General features: G+C 38.4%; 2 protein-coding genes across 31 annotated transcripts in view; one reads left to right on the forward strand and one right to left on the reverse strand.

Moving 5' to 3' along the window:
- Nucleotides 1-494: 494 nt before the first annotated feature.
- The window catches only part of tns1a (tensin 1a), a 100,738-nt gene continuing 80,555 nt past the window's right edge, over nt 495-20,677 (reverse strand). For 6 of the 30 annotated variants that reach the window (XM_086148366.1, XM_086148365.1, XM_086148367.1 and 3 more), the window contains 18 exons: nt 15,685-17,340; nt 14,927-15,007; nt 14,038-14,204; nt 13,516-13,660; nt 10,024-10,098; nt 9,647-9,673; nt 9,235-9,316; nt 8,297-8,853; nt 8,124-8,210; nt 7,425-7,553; nt 6,728-6,844; nt 6,535-6,612; nt 6,314-6,385; nt 5,370-5,396; nt 4,901-5,069; nt 3,522-3,590; nt 3,400-3,429; nt 495-2,749 (listed from right to left, as the gene is read on the reverse strand). In XM_086148366.1, coding sequence (XP_086004492.1) covers nt 2,620-2,749; nt 3,400-3,429; nt 3,522-3,590; nt 4,901-5,069; nt 5,370-5,396; nt 6,314-6,385; nt 6,535-6,612; nt 6,728-6,844; nt 7,425-7,553; nt 8,124-8,210; nt 8,297-8,853; nt 9,235-9,316; nt 9,647-9,673; nt 10,024-10,098; nt 13,516-13,660; nt 14,038-14,204; nt 14,927-15,007; nt 15,685-17,340 — 3,698 coding nt within the window. In that variant the 3' untranslated portion in view covers nt 495-2,619. The remainder of the gene's footprint in view (nt 2,750-3,399; nt 3,430-3,521; nt 3,591-4,900; nt 5,070-5,369; nt 5,397-6,313; nt 6,386-6,534; nt 6,613-6,727; nt 6,845-7,424; nt 7,554-8,123; nt 8,211-8,296; nt 8,854-9,234; nt 9,317-9,646; nt 9,674-10,023; nt 10,099-13,515; nt 13,661-14,037; nt 14,205-14,926; nt 15,008-15,684; nt 17,341-20,677) is intronic. The other 24 variants (XM_086148381.1, XM_086148375.1, XM_086148376.1 and 21 more) reach the window with 24 other exon arrangements.
- Nucleotides 11,638-13,522, forward strand: LOC147233508 (C-type mannose receptor 2-like). The gene has a single exon (XM_086148396.1). It carries the CDS (start codon nt 12,147-12,149, stop codon nt 13,014-13,016), a length of 870 nt encoding a protein of 289 aa, XP_086004522.1. The 5' UTR covers nt 11,638-12,146; the 3' UTR covers nt 13,017-13,522.

The following is a 20,677-nucleotide window of genomic DNA, read 5'->3' on the forward strand; positions in this document are numbered from 1 at the left end:
GATGAGATAATGCAAGTTTTTTTTTTTTTTTTTTTTTTTTTTTTAAGAGACATCAGGAGAGAAAAAAAGTGAATAAATAAGAATAAATAAAACTGACTTTCAAGAGGGCCAGAAAGAAACCTTTGGCAGTATGACAAGCTGTAGCCATCAAGCTTCAAGGGTTGCGGTGAGACATGTCTAACTTTATTTACCTCCTGCATTTATACCCATATGGAATATATGTCACTCTTTTTTTATTATTGTGAATGTAAGTGCTTTATTTACACAGCAGGCCTGTTCTCTTGTGATTAGGCAACAGAGGAGGACATTTTTTGGAGCGTAGAGACAGAAATAAAAACAAAATGCAGCTGAGCGCTTCATTGCAGAAATAGCGGCGTGTGTCACGGCTGGGTGGACTCTTAAATCTATTGTTAAAGCTTACAGAGGAGAGTGATTGAGTGTGTAATAGAAATGGGAGAACATGAAAAGCCACATGCAGTCAGTCAGCATAGATGTTTGAATCTTTGGCTAAATCATAATTGTAACTGTCATGGTTGCAAATGGCTGTTTTTATATTGCATTTTAAGTTGGTCTCCAAATATGTTCGTGCTTCCCTTTTTTCATTTCTTTTTTTTTTTTTTTTTTCTTGTAAATCTCAATGGCTTATACTAAAGAGCTAGAATGAGTGTTTCTCCCCTCCTGACACACTCGGATGTCCATGCAATTCAGTCTACTACAGTCTCTCAGCTTCTATTTCACTCATGCCCTACCTCGATCAGAGACAACGGCAAAATGAAAAAACATGACAAGCCAAAACAAACATATACATGTACAAAGTAATGTACACCATATATTCAAACACATTTCAAAATCATCGGACTTTGAAATCGTTAGCCAAAATAAGTATATATATATTTTTCTCAACCCATCAAGTAATCTTCTTTATCTAGACTGTACAATATATGTATGAGTAATCATGAGGGACCAAAGCAACAAAAATAAATACTTTTTCGCTATGTCACCTTTCAAAGTAGTATATCTATGTACATTTATATTAATATCAATTTCCTTAGCTTATTGTGAATGGCTGAGCGCATGTTTAACAAGCAGGCATTTGCGCACAGTGTGGAAACTCCTTGTGGTTTACTTTTATTTTTTACCTCCTTTGCCCTAAAAGTATCTAAATGTAAATTTTGACAACACTGGAACCAAACACAAAAGGCTGAACTGTCCTTAATACAGTGAAAGGTAACTCTGGCTCAAATGGACCAAAAAAAAAGGAACAAAAGTAAAAATATATAGTTTTTACCATTATTTGACTACTTTGACAATGGGTTGTCTACATCTTTTTGAGGACTCTTAGAGGAGTACAAAAATGTTGTCTATTTCATGCAGTCTTTGACAAGTCATACAGCCTCAGTGTACTGTCTAAAGGTTTCTAAGTCATTTTCAGCACACAGCTTAGAATGTTTTCAGTGATGTTGAATGTCTCTATTATGGAGGATGCATTTTGGGACAACAACATGCATAAAGAACAGTGCATAGGTCCAGGTCGTGAGGCCAGTCCCTGGTGATTTCCAGTGTGTTTCAGTGGCAGCGTCCACTATTGCAAGCAGCTGATGATGGGCAAGTCTATGTGATGCTGGTGGTACAAGCCTGGCTGAGTGGCGTCATCTGGTGGACAATCTTCCTCTCCCTGGCTGCGATGCCACCAGCTTCGTGCTGATTTTCAGGCAATCCAATAAACAGATTTGGAGAGAACAATCAGACTTGGACCTGAAGAGGTGATGCAAGTGTGGCTGCACTGACACAAATTGAGGTGGCCTTAGCGTGGCACGGTTTCTTTTTTTTTTTTTTCTTTTTTTTTTTTTTTTTGAGTCTGGTCTGCTTTGTGCAGTTTGATTCAGTCATTTTTTTTTCACTACAGAGCCCTTTCCAGCACACAACAGACCTCAAAATGACCAGTCTAAGGATTTCACAATGACTTGGAAGGTAGAAGAACCAAGCTTAAAGATCAAGCTAACATGCATAACATCTTCAGGCATTGTTTTGCTAAAAGCCATTAAGGCCAAACTTTTTTTTTTTTCCTTTTTTTCCTGAAGACAAGTTCCAACAGAAATGAGATCTCCTCTTTTTTCTGTTTTTTTTTTTTTTTTTTTTTGAGTTCCACACTTTATCTTTTGAAAAGAGGAAATAATAATGGCTTCATAGCTACATCATTCTTTCACTTGTTTTATAATAACCTTTGGTAAATCAATAAAAAAAAACATAAAACCCTAAAAACGTACAACTCCCTACTCTTTCTCTGAACTTGTCATTGTTCCTATAATAAACACTTACTTTGCATTTAGGTTACATCTTAACCAATTGTCCTCCTCTCTATGGCCTCTATATGTTTGTCACATTCACAGCTCTCTATCGTTCATCACTCGGCAGACCTTCAACAACTTCCTCAAGTTTCTTCAAATCAGGACCAAAGTCAGGACAAACCCACAAAGCAGAGAGAAAATAAGAGAGAAGAGAAACAGAAACAATCCAGGGGAAGTAAAAAAATGGGACATCATCAAGTCCACGTGAAAAAGACACAAATGATGAGGGAGGATTTCGAAAATGGCCACTGCCATTTAGGCCTCGAGAGTTTCACCGCTTTAACATTTTGGAGACAAAGCTGACGATGGCCATGGCGGGCTGATCTGGATCCAGCTCGGCGAATAGGTGGCTGACATTGTCTGTTGTGCTTCCTTGTTTCCGCGCGACAAATCCAAAAAGCCTGGATTTAGAACAAAACAAACAAACAAAATATCAAGATAAAATTGTTGGACTAATAATAAACATCTTTTATGTAACCAATAACAATTTCAATAATTAAGAATGATAGTCAGTGATTAATTTTAATGTGCCTTAAAGCTAGAGTTTCGGTACATGTCTGATTCATCCCTTTCACAAAGGTTTGGGTGTAGACAAGACCACACCTGGGCATTTTGCTTTTTTATCTTTTGTGACTTTAATTTTTTAACTCTTTTTTACTTTAATACATATATAATACATAGTACAAAATACTATAAAGTATTTTCAATCAATCAATATTGAATTTAGAAACGCTTTATAAATTTCCTTTTGTTTAATTTTGTGTGGATGGTTTCATACAAAATAATATACATTATATGTATACGGGTACATTTATGTGATAATTGATGATTTTAAAGTTAAAATAAAGGGCCAATAAATAAATAAATATAATAAATATTTAAATAGCAATTTTAATTTGTTCAATTTACATGATACCTGGTTGGCCCGCGCATAAAAATGAAATAAGAAATGTGGCCCGCGAGTCAAAATAATTGCCCACCCTTGGTGTAGACTGGAAAACTATTCTCCCGAAGGCATTTGGTACATTCTATGTGTATAATGTATGCTTACCTCACTGAGCCACCTCCTTCTTTGCCCCATCTACGGAAAGAAAATATCATTTTTATTATTTCTAACTGAATTGACATGAAGTTGGTTGATTTAAATATTTGATTACACAAAAAACATCATACTTTCTGTCCTGGGGATCAATGTCACAGTAGGTTACTGTGTTTAGGGGGTAATGTCGTCTGAAGAAAATCCTGGAGCAAAAAAAGAAAATAGATAAAAGTTTTTTATCAAAAATAATATTCTGAAAAGGATGTGTTGGTGTTTTTGTACATAGTTGCTGGTATGACTACTTACCGTATTAAAACCAAATTATGAATCTTTGAACCAGCGCTGTTTGGAATATGGTTGTCTATTCATATCTGCAAACCTGTCTTTTGAGTTTCCCCTTTTCGGTCACCATGGTAAACATTGTTTTTACAAAACAGCGCATTTGCAAAAGGATGCTGAGGATCAATGTGGGTAAATTGTGCAAATGTAATCAGTTTTGCAGCCTTTTACAATAGTTTGTGTTTTATATCATGGCCATTATGTGGTAAGAGGAAATGAGAACTGGTTTGAAAATGTCCAGTAATTAGAGTAAGACTTCGTCTGATGCCAGGGTGTTTATTTCTGACAGCGGTGATATCAAACTTTTGCTCTCCATTGTGGTCAGCAGTGAGTATTCATGGGCAGAGGATGGATTCAAAATGCAACATTAATTCATGAAGGAAGTGCTTGTATAAATTTTGCATTTAGGTGACGACACCCATGACAATCTATGTTTCTAGAGATTTATGCATCTATGACAGTAAATACTTGGTAAGGGCCACTCATCCAAAACCAAATATATTTCTACAGTTAGAAAGAAAATGAAATATAAAACATTAGCACCTCACTGTGAGGTTGTGCACTTTTTTCATGAACGTAAAACTTAATTACATTCTCATATTTTATTCATCTTAGTTTCATTCATCAATTGCAATCACTGATTTCCAAGCTATAGTGACTTGAATTACTCATCATCTGTATGCACAATTATAAAAATATGAATTATATCATCCACTCCTGCCTGCAAAATATGGGGTGTTTTGCATCCCCGAGTCAAATGAAGCGTCCTTTATATACTGTCCTGAATACATGAATGCATAGTCGTTAAGGTGATGACAATATTTCCAGGCTTTTGTTCCCAATAGTGATCAATTCATCAACTGACAAGAAGTTGATTGCATCACTATTACTTATAATGCCAAATGAGTTTGTCTATATGTAGATGGCTTGGACAAAAACCTTGAAAAATGACATTGGATGAGGCGGGGACACATACATTTAAAAAAAAAAAAAAAAAAGCATCTACATAATCTTGAGTGAGTTGACAAAACTGGGTGGAAAAGCAACAAACAGTGTCCACAACTTAAAATTCCCAAACCGATGGCCTCAATTTCAATAACTCCAAGTTATAGCATTACTAGTCTTAAAAAAAATTAATCGCGCTCTTGTTTGCCGCATGTGTTTACGTACTTACTTTCTTTGACTGTCTGTGAGTGTGATGCCCTGTTGTGACACTTTGTAATGAACTGTGGTTGCAGCAGGCAGAGGATTGATTGCCAGCGTCTGGGTGATGGCCTTGGCAATGGCCTGAGGCCCTGTGAGAGACTCCATGTCCACAGAGTTGATGTAGAGAACATTACATGCTGGAGACAAACAGTGAAGAGTCACTGACAATAAAAATGGTGGGAAAACAACATACATGCATGTCGTCGTGGGGTGAAGGTGAGGGATGAGTCTCAAGCTTACTTGGAAAAAAAGATATGTGGTTAGGCTTTCATAACTGAGCATGCATTACAACTGTGCATGTAGGTATCAGGAAGACTTCTTTAAAGAAAAGTTAAATCCAACCAACAGCATTCTCTTCATCACCACTGAAAGCACTGCATCGGATTCAGAAAACGTGCACGATGATGCTATGCTACTAAATGCAAGCTAGTAGTTACCATAAGCTTCCTCTGGAACCTTTTGAACTGTAAGGCAATGGTGAAATTGTGTGAGGAAATTAATTCATGATGAGTTATGTCATTGAACCTTCGAGGGAATGACCCTCACATTTCTCAAAGATTCTTTTTAAAAATATCTCTTTAGTTATGTTTAGATTTGTTTGTTTGAATAGGATATGTTTGTATGTTCAGAAAATGAGAAATTCTCTGTGAGGCAGGATAAATGGATACAAAAAAGTTGCCAGAGACCCTTCTATGACCTAAAGGCTGGACACTATTAAAATTGATATTAAAATTGATTACTAAAACCTTACAAGGAAATAAATGAAACAAAACGTTTTTTATTTTGGAACACAGTGATGTTAAGCAGATGTTGGGTTTTGGTCAAGGAAACGCCAAGATGCCTTTGGAATGACATTCACTTTTGGTATCTTACCTCATAACCTCTATTCAACTAAGTAATGTCCTCAGATGTTGGTTTGAATTGAGACCATGCTCTCAGCAACATAACATGCCAAGTGAAACAGTTTGGATTACAAAGCTAGAATTACAGCTTTGTGCTAGTTGCAATTTACATACATTTGGGAGCACATAATAAACTGCAGGGAGTACAAGACTTAAAGGAATGGGGAAAAACAAACAGACAAACTGTCAGATAACTGTTGAATAAATGTGGGCAAAACTAATAATACATATCTCATGAAGGATAAGGGACCAAATAATAATGTTTAGTTTCTGTTTGGTAGAACACCAAAAATACACGATAATACTCTACATTTCAATCCATTATAAGTCTTTTTACATTCTCACCTGTATTTATAGATCTTCCAGTCTTTTGAGTTTGTAAGATTGCCCCCCCCCCCTTTTTTTTTTTTAACTGGCGTATTATTAAACTTTCTAACTAACAATGTGTTATTAGAGTTACATCAGTACATAAGACTTACCCGCTCCTTGTTTAAGAAGTTCAACCACAGGATCGGTTGGTGTGGCCAGTTCCAACGCCTCCTCATTTGGGTCTGTGAGGGATAGGATAGAACAAGGCAGAAATTAAAGAGACAATCATTTTTTGGGGAAAAAAAAAATGTGGCATTTATGAGGAGAAGCAACTGAGAACATGAATTATTGTTTAAAAAGAGACTGTGACGCTGAAAAAAGAAGAGATTACCTTTTGTGGGGATCATCAGCTTACAGGGCAGAGCCAGTGGAGTCATTGAGTGTTGGTACACTAAAGCAGAGAGACAACCTGTAAGGAAAAATGATTCAAAATAGATTAGATGACTGAATATCAAATAAGCAGTCGATAAGTATTAATAGAAACAAAAGCCATGTTAAACAGTGCTATAATTGTTAAACCTCACCAAAGTACGGTTCATTGGGACATCCCTTCAGACGGACACCCCTGGGACTCGTCTCGATCAGGAAGTGTCTCACCAGCTCGTTTGTCATGTCACCAACTACGACAGAATTTTCCGTTTCTTAAAAATTAATCGTGACTTTGTTAGTTTTATATGCAACCATAGAGAGCGAAAAGGTTATTGAATATCATTCCAATCAAACTGAAGTCTTTTATGAAATATAAGATAAACACTGACATAAGTTATTTTCCAATGGCAATAATAAGGATATGGAACATGACAATGCAGTTTCAATAGAATACTACAAAGTATGCAGCATTTTTTTTTAAATTTAGCAATAATTTGATCACAATGAAAAAAAAAAAAACAACCCAAAAAATAATGAAATGAGAAAATATTTAATCGAAAGAAAATATAAGCAGAATTGAGTATTAATCGAATGACAAAAAGCCCAAATAATTTTAAAAAGATTATATTCATTCTGCAAACGATTTTCACAACATTCTCCACATCCTGCCACAACTGTAGGCAGATGCAAATGGAAAAACTCTTGATATTTTCCTTCCTGAGTCTGAAGACTGAAACCAGATATATCACAACTCTATTCTCGAAATCTCCAACATGCACTCTAACCTTCAAATGAAAGAACTCCACATTAAGCATGCTTTATCAATTTTTTGTAGTTGTAAAGTGTATTAACCTTTTTTGTTTTGTTGTATGGTCGGAGGTGGGCAGGCCACCTTCATCGCCAAACCGTAAGCCCCCCGGAAGGAATGACTGTCCCTTATGATAAATGCCCCGGGCTCCCGGTCTTTCAGCACATTGATGGCTACAGGAAGGGAATAAAAGAACAGACAGGACCCAAAATGAGCAGGCAAATAATGTAAGAAAAGGTATGATCATTGTTAGATATGCAAGAAAAAGATAAAAGGTTAATAAGGCTCTATGAGATCATTTACTTCCTATCACAAGTTCATTTTATCTCATCTTTTCTTCAGATTTCATGTTATCTTCAAAACTAATTCTTCATTTTGTCCATGATGGTACAGGTAGTTCAGCCTGCCCTTAAACAGATCTGTGATGCTGTCACCAAATTTCTCGTCAGGAAGTTCGCTCTCTTCTTTCTTTAAATTATGACAGATTAAAGTGTTTATTCAATTTATCAAACGCCCACGAATGATTTGTTTTATTGTATCTTAATCTTATATTCTTTGTCCTTCTTTTATCTTCTTAACTGTTTACATTACTACATATTAAAGGGCCGTTGCTTTGTATGTGTGTTGGAACTTTTTATTGACAAACTTGTAAAATATAGGTACATATGAACCTTTGGGGCTCACTAGAATTCAAGTGGAGAGTTTTCAATAAATGAGCAAGTTGTTTCTTTATTCTAACTCACCTTGTTCTCTGGAAATGTCTGGCTTATACCAGAACTTGGAAGTGTCCTGGACAAACTTGACATTCATCTTAATGTCCGGATAACCATCTGTTTAGATACACGAGACAAATGAGCGCTGGATTTGACACGAACCATTTGGGAGGTGAAATAAAATGAACCCTTCTGCATCTTACCATATATGGATTTGGAGACATCTGGGACCGTGTGCGCGCCAGACAGATTTGGCGTGCTGCTACCACTGGTTGGCGTAAAGTTTCTGTTATCCGTCTTTTCTGCATCCCCGCTGGACATATGTCTCTTCTCAGGCAGCTGCGGAGAGACTGGGAAGGATGGGGTGCAGGGCAGCTGGGTGCTTCCCTGGCGGGACACGGCGCCCAGCTCATCGGGAGTGCTGTGGCCGCTCGCTACTGTGTGACGTCCCATCAGAGGGCTGGGAGGTACACCAGAACCCGCCGCCGGGTTTCTGCCGATCAGAGGGCTTGAGGGGACGCCATCTCTATTGCTGCCAGAGGGAGTTGGGTGTCTGGCCAGTGAAGGGCTGCCTTGACCCAGGCGTCTTTGGAGCGCAGGACTCGGTGGAGTGTTTGTGGCCACTGTGCGGTGGAGGGTGTTCGGGCTGCCGGGGACGGTGTGAACACCCATGATGTTAACCTGGGAGCCATCAGGCGAGGAAGGCCTGTAAGGGTAAGGGTGGTTTGGGGTTTGTGGTGCTGAGGAACCCATCTTCCTTCTAGATAAAGATATAAACTAATATTACTTTGACATCTAAAAATTGCCGCTCTTTGAAAATATGATCGCTTCGCGGTCGTGCCGCTCCATTCAGTCAGCAAAGTTTCGTAAATCGTAGGGATTTTTTCCTCTTTGTTGCTGTCTTGTTCAGAATGTTTTTATATCAGGAAATAAATGTAATAACATTTGAAAAATAGGTGTTATTTTTGGCGTTTCAAGTTGGCTTGACACATCAAACACACACTCGACACCAAGTCGGTGTCTGTTATATTTCCGATTTTGTATTTACAATAGCTTTCTCAGAACAAAATTTAGTTAGCCTGGGTTTGTCACAGCATGCTTTTTGCATTTTTTTTTCACCTTTTTTTGCATGACTACTCACCCGTCCACATTGTGGATAGGACTACTAGAGGACAGAGGAGCCGTGAAGGGTTGCGCTCTGGAGTCCCCAAAACTGCGATTATCTGAAGGATGCCCGGTATCAGAACAAAACACAAAAAAAAAACAAGAAGAACAATCAGAGAAAGTTTAGATAAATACAGCTGCTCAATAATGGTTATCATACAGAACCTAACTGGGCGCAGTTACGAGATTTAGGACACAGACGGAAAACTCAAGTGATAGAAATGGGCCATCAGAAACATAGAAACTCATTGGATAAATTAAAAATTATATTGTCTTTTGAAAAACTGGGGTGCAGAACTGCAAAGGAAAAGACAGTTACGGAAAACAACGGCAAGAATAGCAACAGTAGGTAGAAACACTTAGACTGAGATACAGATAGATGTACTTACCTTGCTCTCCATCATTAGAATCAGAGTCTGACCATAGGAAAAGAAACAAAGCAAGAGAGGAAAAAAGGATGTGTGGAAGAAGAGGACAGACATACTGCAGGCTGTTCACGGTTTATACACATTTGCAGGTGCAACTACAATTTTGGGCAGCAGAGGGCAGACCCTGGTCTAATGTCTACTCCGATAGTTCATTCAATTCATGCGGATCTCTTCTTTTTGGGCGGTCATCACGCTGTATGTTGTGTTGCCTCAACATTTTCAGATTGATTCTTTTAATGCAAAGCATTATTCCCAGCTTGAATAGGAAAATTAGCTGGTGACGCAACTTTGTTTGTTCATTTGTGTATTCATTAAATAAAAAATGTTTGCTAACAGACCTGATCCACCCTGTTGATGAGGCTTCGGTCCTTGTGCTGACAGAGGAGTTGTGTTTGATCCTGGAGGAGATCGAGCTGAAGGCAGAAGAAGATTTGAAGGGATGAGTTTTCGTAAAAGGTACAAGTAATGGGGGTGAGATGCAGGAAAAGCCATGCAAACATGTTGAATAACAACGCCTGGCATGGAAAGATGTTCATTTGCACATGAAAATGAATCAGCCAGTGAATTAACATATTTCTGGCGCTCTTTCTCTCTTTGGTTAATATTTTCTCTGGGGAAAAAAAAAAAAAAGATTTCTTATTTGTAGTGGTGAAAATACATATATATTTTTTGTTGAAAGCTTAATAAAAGCAAACTAAGCATAAGTTAACAAAATATATTTGGTGAACCTCAATGATGCCAAAGGTGGGACAAAGGTAATTTTGTGATTTACTTTTTAAAACATCTGACACCTGTGATAAAATAACCACCCAATCTAAGTATATAATATCTTGTGTTCCATTCAGACGGTAATAGTAACAAGAGAAATATGCAATATTATGGGATGCCCTGTAAATGTGGGACGATGCGAACAGTATGGTGACATACACAAAACCACAGGACTACAAGTTAGACTGTGAAGGGGTTAGTGGCAATAAACACCAGCTGATGATGTATTTTATCTAGAAATTAGAGGAAATTCAAGGGTTGATGAAAATCTGAAGCTATTCTTAAAACAAGAGTAGAGTACTTAGTAGGAAATGATGTTCTACTTCTATTGTGTTAAGCTCAAGTTTAGCTCTCAAAAGAAAGAACAAAAAGTGAAGGAAAAGAATATATTTTTGTTTAATTTAGTTATTTAATGCTACGATAGTTCAGGCAAATTATTAGTTGAAAATAAGCTCTTTGTTTTATTTTTGCACCACATCAGAAATGAGGCCAAATGCTCACTTCAAGTAGCCTAGAGATGGTGAATGAGGAGTGGTAGGGCAGTGAAATTAAGTTTTGTGCCACATATTGTTACTGCAACATATGTGTGTCATTTTCTAACTGTAGGCAAAGGAGCTGTGATATAAGTACGTATTGACTTACGAAATGAACCTCACAAAATGTATTAATGACTAAAAAAAAATGCATCCGAAAACCATTTCTTTCATTATTGATACTTTAACTGAACGTGGAGTGAAAAATCCAACAAGTGCCACGTCATAACGAAGAAAAACAAGGAAAAAAACAACAACACAGAGGCAGGATGCTCCACATTTGCATCTTTCTTTGCATACCACTGGAACATGATATGCATCTTAAGCAGAAGATATTCTGGACCCACATAAAACCATCAAACCACAGGGGATGCAAAAGGAAAAGGAAAAAAAAAACAGCTCCACTCCTTTAATCAATGGTATCTAGATTTGGTTTGTATACTGAGCAAGCTAACCAACAAAAAAAAAAAAAGTAATAAAAATAATGAGAATAATCAGATTCTCAAATATGTTATATGCTGCATCACTAAATAAGTCAGATATAAAAAAGTTGGAAAAAAAACAGTAAGAATAATGTGTCCGCATCGTAATTAACAAACTGCAGAACATTCCTCTTGATGTTCAAAAACTATTTGCGCATACCTATTTTTTATTTTTTTTGGGGGGGTGTTGTTGTGAGTCATGCAAGGCTAATCCATCAATCCATCTATCCATCTTCTTATCCTGCACAGAGGGTTGTGGGGGACTAATCTTAAAAAAGAAAAATATAAAAAATATGTTTCTGCGCTTTCTCAAAAATGTTGTGCCACTTGCTATCCACATATAACTTTTTCATGTCTATAGAATTTCATATGGAGAATTACTTTAATAATATAGTATATAATATATTTAATAGTAGTATTTGGTTTTACAATAATATATATAGAACTTGTGTATAGTTACTGGATTTTACTTTCTTTTCAGCTCTGGGAATCTTTTAATGTTATAGGATTTTACACCAACAAAATAGAATGGCTGTTTTCTTTTCTAAATGCAGAGTGGTGAAAGTAGACTCGGGCCCACCCTATGCAAATAGTCTATAGCTTCAGAACAAAAAAAAAGAAAAAACAAACTGCAACCTATAAATCTTCAAACCTGATTCACACTGAGACAAGACAGCCATGAAACAGGCCACCACCTGCATCCTGCTCCTGCAGAGCTTGTCTGCAGCTTTTGGAAAATATGTTTACATTCAGAAGAATCGTTCCTGGAATCAGGCTCAGGAATACTGCAGAGAGTTTCACACAGATCTGGCTCCTGTTAGTACTGAGCGTGACATAAAGCTCCTTCGTCGGCTTACGGACAACATCAATTACTATTACTGGATAGGACTGGAAAGGGCTTCCACAAACGGAGAGACATGGATGTGGTCTGGAGGTGGAAATGTGTCTAATTTTTTCTGGGATGAAGGCCAGCCAGATAATTGGCAAGGAGAAGACTATGGTCTAATCTATAACTATAAGTGGCACAATTCAGGCCCAGACAGTTCCATTCCCTTCTTCTGCTACAATGTAGTGGTTGTGAGGCAGAAAATGGCCTGGGAAGAAGCCTTGGAGTACTGCAGGAAGCACCATCGAGACTTGGCCAGTGTGGCATCACAGACTGAGATGCTGTTGATCCAGAAGGAATTAGAGAAAAATTTCACCACAGAATATTTGTGGATCGCCTTGCATTTCTTCCCCGGCCGCTGGCTATGGGTGGATCGGCAACCGCTAAAGTACAAGGCTTGGGGTGAAACTGGTGAGCCATCATGTCCTGAAGTCAATTTGGAGTGCGGGGCATTGAAGGTGTTGGGATGGACGCAGCATAACAATGCAGGGGCTCTTCTTTCCACAAACAGCACCGTAACAAGCACCAACATTAATTCCGGTAATGCAGAGACTAAAGATAACGCTGGAGGTTTAAGAGGATCTGATGTGGCTTCAAATATCGAAGGAATAGAGTGGGACACTCCTGACTGTGAGGAGAAACACAATTTTGTTTGCTATTAAAAAAAAAATAGAACCAATTTTAACCCTGCCAACCTTTAACTTACTTGTTTGTTGCTCACAGCTTAAAAAATTCCTGCTATAAAGTTGTACTTAGTCTTTTCGGTGTTAGGTCCTCACCAGACTTGGCTGTTTTGCTTGTGTTTTGGCATGTTTTAACATTTGAATGGTTGTTGGGGTCTCACTTTTAGGGACCGTATGCATTGATTTCATTATAATATTGTCAGTTTGTCATTGTGTTCATACATTGGGAAAATTAAAAAGAAAAATAATAATTTCATAAACTACCAAAATGAATAACTTTGTTTCTTGTTTTCAGTATGTAACACTGTCTTTTCTAACCCCCCCATGCTCAGTTCATCATCATTTTGCTGAGAATTACTACCAATAATAGTAATACTAATTCTATTAATAATATTAATGACAACAAAAAGTAGCAAAGGTCAGAAGTCAATATTTCAAGATCAGAGAGTGCTCCTGCCTGCATGCAAGTTGAACCTACACATGTTGAAGTAAGGACTCTGTGGCATGTCAGGGAAGCTTGGTGTTGGGGGGGAATTCTCACCACAGCCTCTAAAAGTGGGGCTGTTGCCAAACCCATCTGGCTCATTGTCCTCAAACGCCTCCCGGTAGCTGTGCATGGGACCCTGTATCAATACAGATATTTGGGAGAAATTAAAAAATAAAAGATAAAATAAAGGAAAAATGTTAGATAGGTGCAATCTGATTCATGATTAAAATCAAAGAAAGATTTCAACATGAGAATTTGAATAATTTAATCTTGAGCTTTTATTCCATGACATTGACATATAAAGATTTTTATGGAGCTATGCATTATTCATATGGGAAATCGTGCCACACTGATCGAAATATACACAAGTTTTGATGAGAGATATAAAATTAGCTCACAGATGCACCTGTCAGACTGTAATGTAAGCGTTTTAAACTGAAAATAAATTATCTTTTTCTCCGACTGAGAAGTTGAAAAATGATGTGCAGTGTTTTTTGTGTCAAGATATTTTACCTCTCTGGGTCTCCCTCCGGGGTTAAGCGCCAGATTGTGGGTGAAATCTGGTGAATGTCCAGCAGCTGGCCTGTTGTCATGGCTGCGCTGATACTGACCCTCACTGGTCGTGCGGCGCCGACCTATCTCCTGTGGCACTTCTGGGGTCATCCCTCTGGAGCGAACCCCTAAGGGGAAAAAGGAAAGAAAAGTTAAAAAAAAAAAAAAAAAAGCATTTTTTTTTTTAAATTTTCAAATAGCACATAACTCTAAACCTCTAAAATGTATCCTTATTTGTTTCTATATACATGTGCATATCCTTGGCAATGCTAAGGCCTTTTTTAGTATTTCAATACATCATTAAAACTAGAAAAATCTTCAGCAGAGAGAAACTATGACCCTAGATTTCTTTTTCATAATTTTTTGATTTCCACAATACTCATAATAAAGCACATATATATATATATATATATATATATATATATATATATATACATATATATACATATATATATATATATATATATATATATATATATATATATATATATATATATATACAGTAACATTAGGTAAAAGACAGACTATTTCACCCATGGTAAGCATTGATTATTCATAATTTTTAACTTGTGATTCCATGTTAAATTACTTCTTTATGAAGGCACATGTCTACCGAAACATTTTCGTGACCCAAAAAGTAGAAACGGACTCGCTAAGAAAAAGACAAAAGTGAGAAGAAATGAAGAGGACAAAAAAGGACAGGAGGGAGGGACATGAAGATCTAGAACAGATGAAAGGTATCATAAATATATTTGAAAAGTAATGATGGTAAAGCAGGTGAGAAATACGGAATAAATGGTGTGGAAAAATGGAAAAGACAGCTAATAAAATTAAGGGACAATGGACAAACCAGAGAAGGAATAGGAGCGATGGCGGTCTGATTGTTGTGGTGTTATGCTTTCACTGATGCCCTGGATACGAGCGTTGTATTCTGTTCCCGGGGAGGGAAGGCATTCGGGGTGGTGGATAGTGAGAGGGAGGAGGAAGGCAGAGGAGGACAGTAAAAAAGGAAAAAGCAATAGTTGGAGGGTTTTGTGATGAAATGAATAGTAAAGAAAAAAAAAGAGAATAAGAATTACTTAAATGAGAGTGGAAAAAAGCAAAGGCATTTGTGAAATGAAATACTAAAATGAAATTTTCCAAATTAATTCTCGTCAGTTTCTGCTCTTTCTGCTCTTTCTGCTCTGCATCAACGTCAGCTTCAGAGCTCCTCACATGCAGCTCAGTGCTCGATCCTAAATACAGTACCAGGGGAAGTAAAAACATTACTAAACGTATTTCATTCACATATCAATACAGTGATACAACTTTTGAAAAATAGCTAAAACGCAGAAAATTAATCAAAACTGATCAATTTGTTGTTTTGTGTGAATTACAATCAGCATTATTCTTGCATAGTTTCTCAACCACCTGCCCAGCAGGTACATTTTTCGAATGTTTTCATGAAAACATGTCAATTAACCTTGCAATTAATTCCCATCTTCAATAACTCCCCTGTTCAAGATTAATAATCTGAATAGCTTATAATGTGACACTTTTATATAATACGCAACCCCTTGTTACTTACTCTTCATTCATTGCCTCTAAGCTAATAATTCCAAGTCTTACCAGCAATTCGGTGAGCTACGAGGCCTTCTAGGTTTAGCTCCTCTTCTGCATCTTGTTCTCGTGCTAAGGAGGATGAAGATGTATCTTTGAGCTGAGGGGTAAGAACTGGGAGAGGAGAAGACGAGGCACTGTAGCCTGGATAGGGAGATGATCCCTGCAGGTCCGGGGAATGGGAAGTCCCACTGCCTTGGTACGAGTTTACAGGCTTTAACGGTGCCTGCTGGCTAAAATTAGGGGAGGGGTCTACGGAAGTGTGGTGTGGTGACTGGCGTGTGTGGAGGTAGGGTTCTGGTGTGTGTGTTGGGGTAGGTTTTTGGCTTTGGTAAGCAGGATTGGGCCTCTGTGGAGAATACGCTGGAGATTCAATCGGAGGGTTCTGGTTAGGCAATGTTGACACTCTCCCAGTCGGCCGCACAGGTTGATGAAAAGCATTGTTTGCTGATCCAGAATTGTTGTAGCCATGGATGGCAGAGTCCGCTTGGTAGGAAGGTCTTGCAAGGGTCTGGGAGAACGGCGCCTGTGATGAATTGACGTTTTCCCCAGGTGGGGCACTGTGTGACTTGGACATGTGCGAGTTGATGGGGTCCAGGTCAAGCATTAGCATGTTGAGTGCTTCAATTGACTGCTCAATGTCCCTCTGCGAAGCCGAAGTGGGAAAATGGGGCAGGCTGTGCGTCGACTGAAGGGGAGGGCCAAAAGGATCGTCAGGGAGGCTATACTGATGCCACGCATTTAGGCCTCTTTGAACAGCCTCCCGGCTACTCGTGCTCCTCTCAGGGGCTCTCGGCATCATCTTAGGGTTAGTCTGGTCCGGGCTCCCGGCTGCCGGGTTACCAAATGACTGGGAACGGAACATTCCTCCTCCATTCTGGTAGTTGTTATATCCCCCGTTGGGTGAGGAAGAGTCTATGCTTCGGTCTTGCATCGCCGTGGGAATACGTACTCCGTGCACAGGCATTTTACTTAACTTTTCCCCAAGAATAGCTCTTTCACTGACAGCCGTTTGCGTTTGATAGTAGTTGTCAGCCGGTGTTCCTTGGCCTTCTAGCGACGAGAGTGTTCCCAAACTGTCCACGCTGTTGCCCTCTTGACTGTTGGGCAACTCGTCATCAAGAATATCTGTCTCACGCTCTTCCGCTGATGAGCCAACAGCAAGCTGGGTGTGGCCCCCGTTGACATGAACTTGTGCAGGTACTAGATGTCTAACGCCGCCACCTGGACTGGTGGACGTGGAAAGATATGTTTGCCGCTGGGTGGGTGCCTCAAGGCCACTCAAAAGTTGATCGAGTTCCCTCTTCTCCTGAGGGCTGAGTGGTGGGTGAGTTGCTGTCGGGTTGCTGTGGTTCACACCACTCTGCACAGACTGGCTCTGTTCATCAGTACGGTCTGTCTTTATGGATGCAGTGGAGTTGCCTGAGTCGCTGCTCACGGAGAGGGTATGATCTACAGCAGGTAGGGAAGCGTGGCCTGTTACAGGAAGAGTCTGCTCAGTGGTTTGTAGAGGGTGGGTGGGGTGCTGCAAAAGGCTCTCTGCATTAGTTAAAGGGTTTTCATGGACTGGGAGGCCATTGATGGTGACCACTCCCTCAAGGGAGTCTTTCTTGCGGATGCGTGCATAAAGGCTTCCATCAAGCGGACCTTCAGTGTGAACAACATCTGAAAGAAAAAGGAAGTGCCCCGTTATTAAAAATGCTAACATACCCATTTCTGTCGTTCTATCTCATCTTCTTTAATTAATTATCTTCGATTAGCACACACAATAAAGGATTTGATTGAAAGCTTCATTATGTTATTTAAAAAAGAAAACCTAATTTTCTTTCAAATTTCTTTTTTTTTTAAACATTTGGAATTTCATTATTACATAGAGTGGGGATTTTGGTCTCAAGTTAAGTGTTCATATTATTCTTAACATTCCTATGCACTTTGACATGTTATTTATTCACTTTACATAAAACTATCAGCACATCCAGCCCCCCAGAATATATTCAACAATTTTGAGACTTTAATTTGATTACATTCTCTCTGTTTTGAGTTGTTTCAATCCAATATCAGTGTATGTGAATATCCTGCTGTGTTCATTGTGATTTCATAAGGAGAATGATTGATACAACAATAATGTTCGTTAACATAGCAGCAAGCTGGCAGCAGCTAGTCAAGAAGAGACAAAAAAAAAAGATGCTTCTTAGCATCAACAAAATTGTAATGACCATCACAACTGGTTGCACATGTTAAGCCACCAATGAAGTGCATGCCTCCAGACTTTGCACATCCATCCAGGCCAGAATACAGTTTGAAAGTTTTGACAACTTTTGGCTGTAAAATGCACCGTTTTGTAGTCATGACCCTAAACTTATTCCTTACATTCTGATATGCCACCGGTAACATTAGCCAAAAGTACTGTTTTTCATAAATATGCAGATAAGCCTTGGTTACTATTTTTCATACAAAAGTGGGAACAATAGCTGTTTGCAAAAGACGGGATACTGGACGGGTCTCCTCAAGCCCCACCCGCCATGTTAAGCATTTAACCCAGCAACCAACAACACTGCTTCTGCAGCCCTATTAATAGCAAAGTTGCAGGGCAAAAGACCGTGTCATATTGCGACATGACCCAAGGTGGATCCTGTCCATCCTGCTGGAAATGTTGGCATGTGTAAACAAAATATTAAGAAATGCTATCTCAAAACCCAGCACTAGAAAAAAAAAAAAAAAGAATTGATTATCCAATGCTATGTCAGAGTGCTTCAGCACAAATCAATGAATTATCTTTGTTCAATGTTTTAATCTAACATTGTTGAAATGTGAAGTACAGTGATTTTCATCATTTTTGTCCGGGAGAATTCTGAGTTATGGACACAACAGACTGTTTTGACTTGGCTTTGCTTGAGACAAAAAAATAGAGAACAGGTTTGGTAATGACTTTCAATAGCTTGTAAGGTTTCAGAGACAAACTGCATGGGATGTTTGTCATGGACTAACGATATACAGTGGGTATGTAAAAAAACAAAATATCACTGTTTTCATTGCTCATCTGACATTTGTAATGTCAGCTCTTAACTTTGAAGGGACGAACACATGGTATGATGAAACATACAACAGGAATACTTGGAAAGGATTTTTTTCCTGTTATACAGTATCTAAAATTCAGTCGTAACACAACTTCCAGAAAAATACAGTTCTGTAACATAAATGGAATTGAACAGTAATAGTGTTTACATTGTGAGTACGGTTAATCCTGCCGTAACATTTGTTCCAAGTGAACATATTTGATAAATTCAGACTGGTTATGGGTCATTTGGTCACAATATAGTTTTGTATGGTGATAAAAAACACAAACATGACCACGGCTTGCTTTAATGTGAGATGTTCCATGTTGAATGACCCTTCAGGAATGATGGGGGATCATTCAAGGCCACAGCTACCGTTAAAACTCACAGCTACACAAACTCACACATAGTGGCTAAGAAAACTGGGGAATGTACGAGATAGATCTGTGAACACTGTCCCTGTGCTTGGTTGGTATTACAAGACAGAAATTCATATTTTAAGTCTTTTTTTTTTTTTTACATATACAATCTATATATTTCTATGGTTCTAAAATCATTTCAAGACGAAACACATTGGAATGCCCCTCCTTGGGGGAAAGAGTGAAATATTCCCTCTCTGTGGTCATCACAAAGATGGCTTTTGAGATCAAACCTACCGTCATGTCCAAATAAGAATCTTTACAGTCCTTAAGTGTTTAGTTAGTGCCTCTTCTCTGTCTTTCTTTTTGCAATCTTTCTGATACAGGTCTTCTGTCACAAATGTAGCTGAATGGGGAGGCGTTGCTGTGGCACTGCCCCTGCCAAAACGGGGGACACACCACAGTCGCCACGTTTCCCCGCTGTCTGGGTTTCAAATTCATCTCCGAGAACATAGTCACACACTGCCAAGGACAGTAGCACCTGCCTACTGACATCATCGAGGAAGGGGATCCTTGCAGTCATTGTCTCTCACTCTGTCTTATTCTGCAATATGTATATATCAAGTTAACTTTCTCATTCAAACTAATACTGGGTATTAAATGTCACACTTTTAAGAATCTGTTCATGCATTATCAATACATATGGATACTTACAAACACACACACACACACACACACACACACACACAGTATGTACCAGTACCTGTATGTTATATATGAACCCCTGATACAAGAATATTGTGGTGTCCCGGGCAGCCTCCGGGATGCGATTGGCCAGAAGGGGAGATAAATAACTGAAGCAAGGACTGCTTGATAAAGGATATGGACTGAGGGGCTAATTCAATCATCTTAAAGAAGGATTTTATTTTGTAATTGTTATTCAGTTACATTTCCGTTATGCTGCATTTGTGCCAAATTTTCAGTTAATTTTGAAGTGTGGTAGCCCGCCAGTTTAATGAGCTCCAGATGCTATCATGTTTTCAGTGTGTTGAAAATAAAAGCATGACTGAGAAATGTATCGTCATTACTAAAAAGCAAAAACACACTGCTCACTACAACATTTTACAATGGTTCAGCTGAATAAACATGTTCAAGGTTAAGAATAAAAAAAGATTTTCTGCATTTTTCAGCCTGATAATTGTAAGGACTTATTGAATTATTGGGGAACATTTTATTCCGAGTACTTTTTAGTATGCATCAAGTCATGGAATTCAGATGTGCATTTTAATTCTTTCAGACAACAAGGCTGCTCATTTTCTTCCTTTACAGAATAGGGAAGGTCCTTGTTCTTGGTCATAAAAGCTCTTTCATTGCACAAAGTTAGAAGGAGTGACACTTTTTCCAGCTGTTTGTTATCCCATCCTTAAGCTAAATCAGGTGAACATACAATTTCATGTGACACGTCATGATTCAGATAAACTGAAAAATGAGCAGACCAATGATTATTAAGTAACAGGGCTCACAATGTGGCATTGGGGTTCATTAGAATAAATGTTTTACCAGACGGCAGTTGAATACATTTTTGAT

This window comes from Fistularia commersonii, chromosome 6 (genome assembly GCF_037954325.1).
Source record: "Fistularia commersonii isolate RoL2024-O1a breed Wild chromosome 6, RoL_Fcom_v1.0, whole genome shotgun sequence".
NCBI lineage: Eukaryota > Metazoa > Chordata > Actinopteri > Syngnathiformes > Fistulariidae > Fistularia > Fistularia commersonii.

Bases quoted from the DNA above. Each gene is read 5' to 3' on its own strand.
- LOC147233508 (XM_086148396.1), top strand. From the start codon at position 12,147: ATGAAACAGGCCACCACCTGCATCCTGCTCCTGCAGAGCTTGTCTGCA.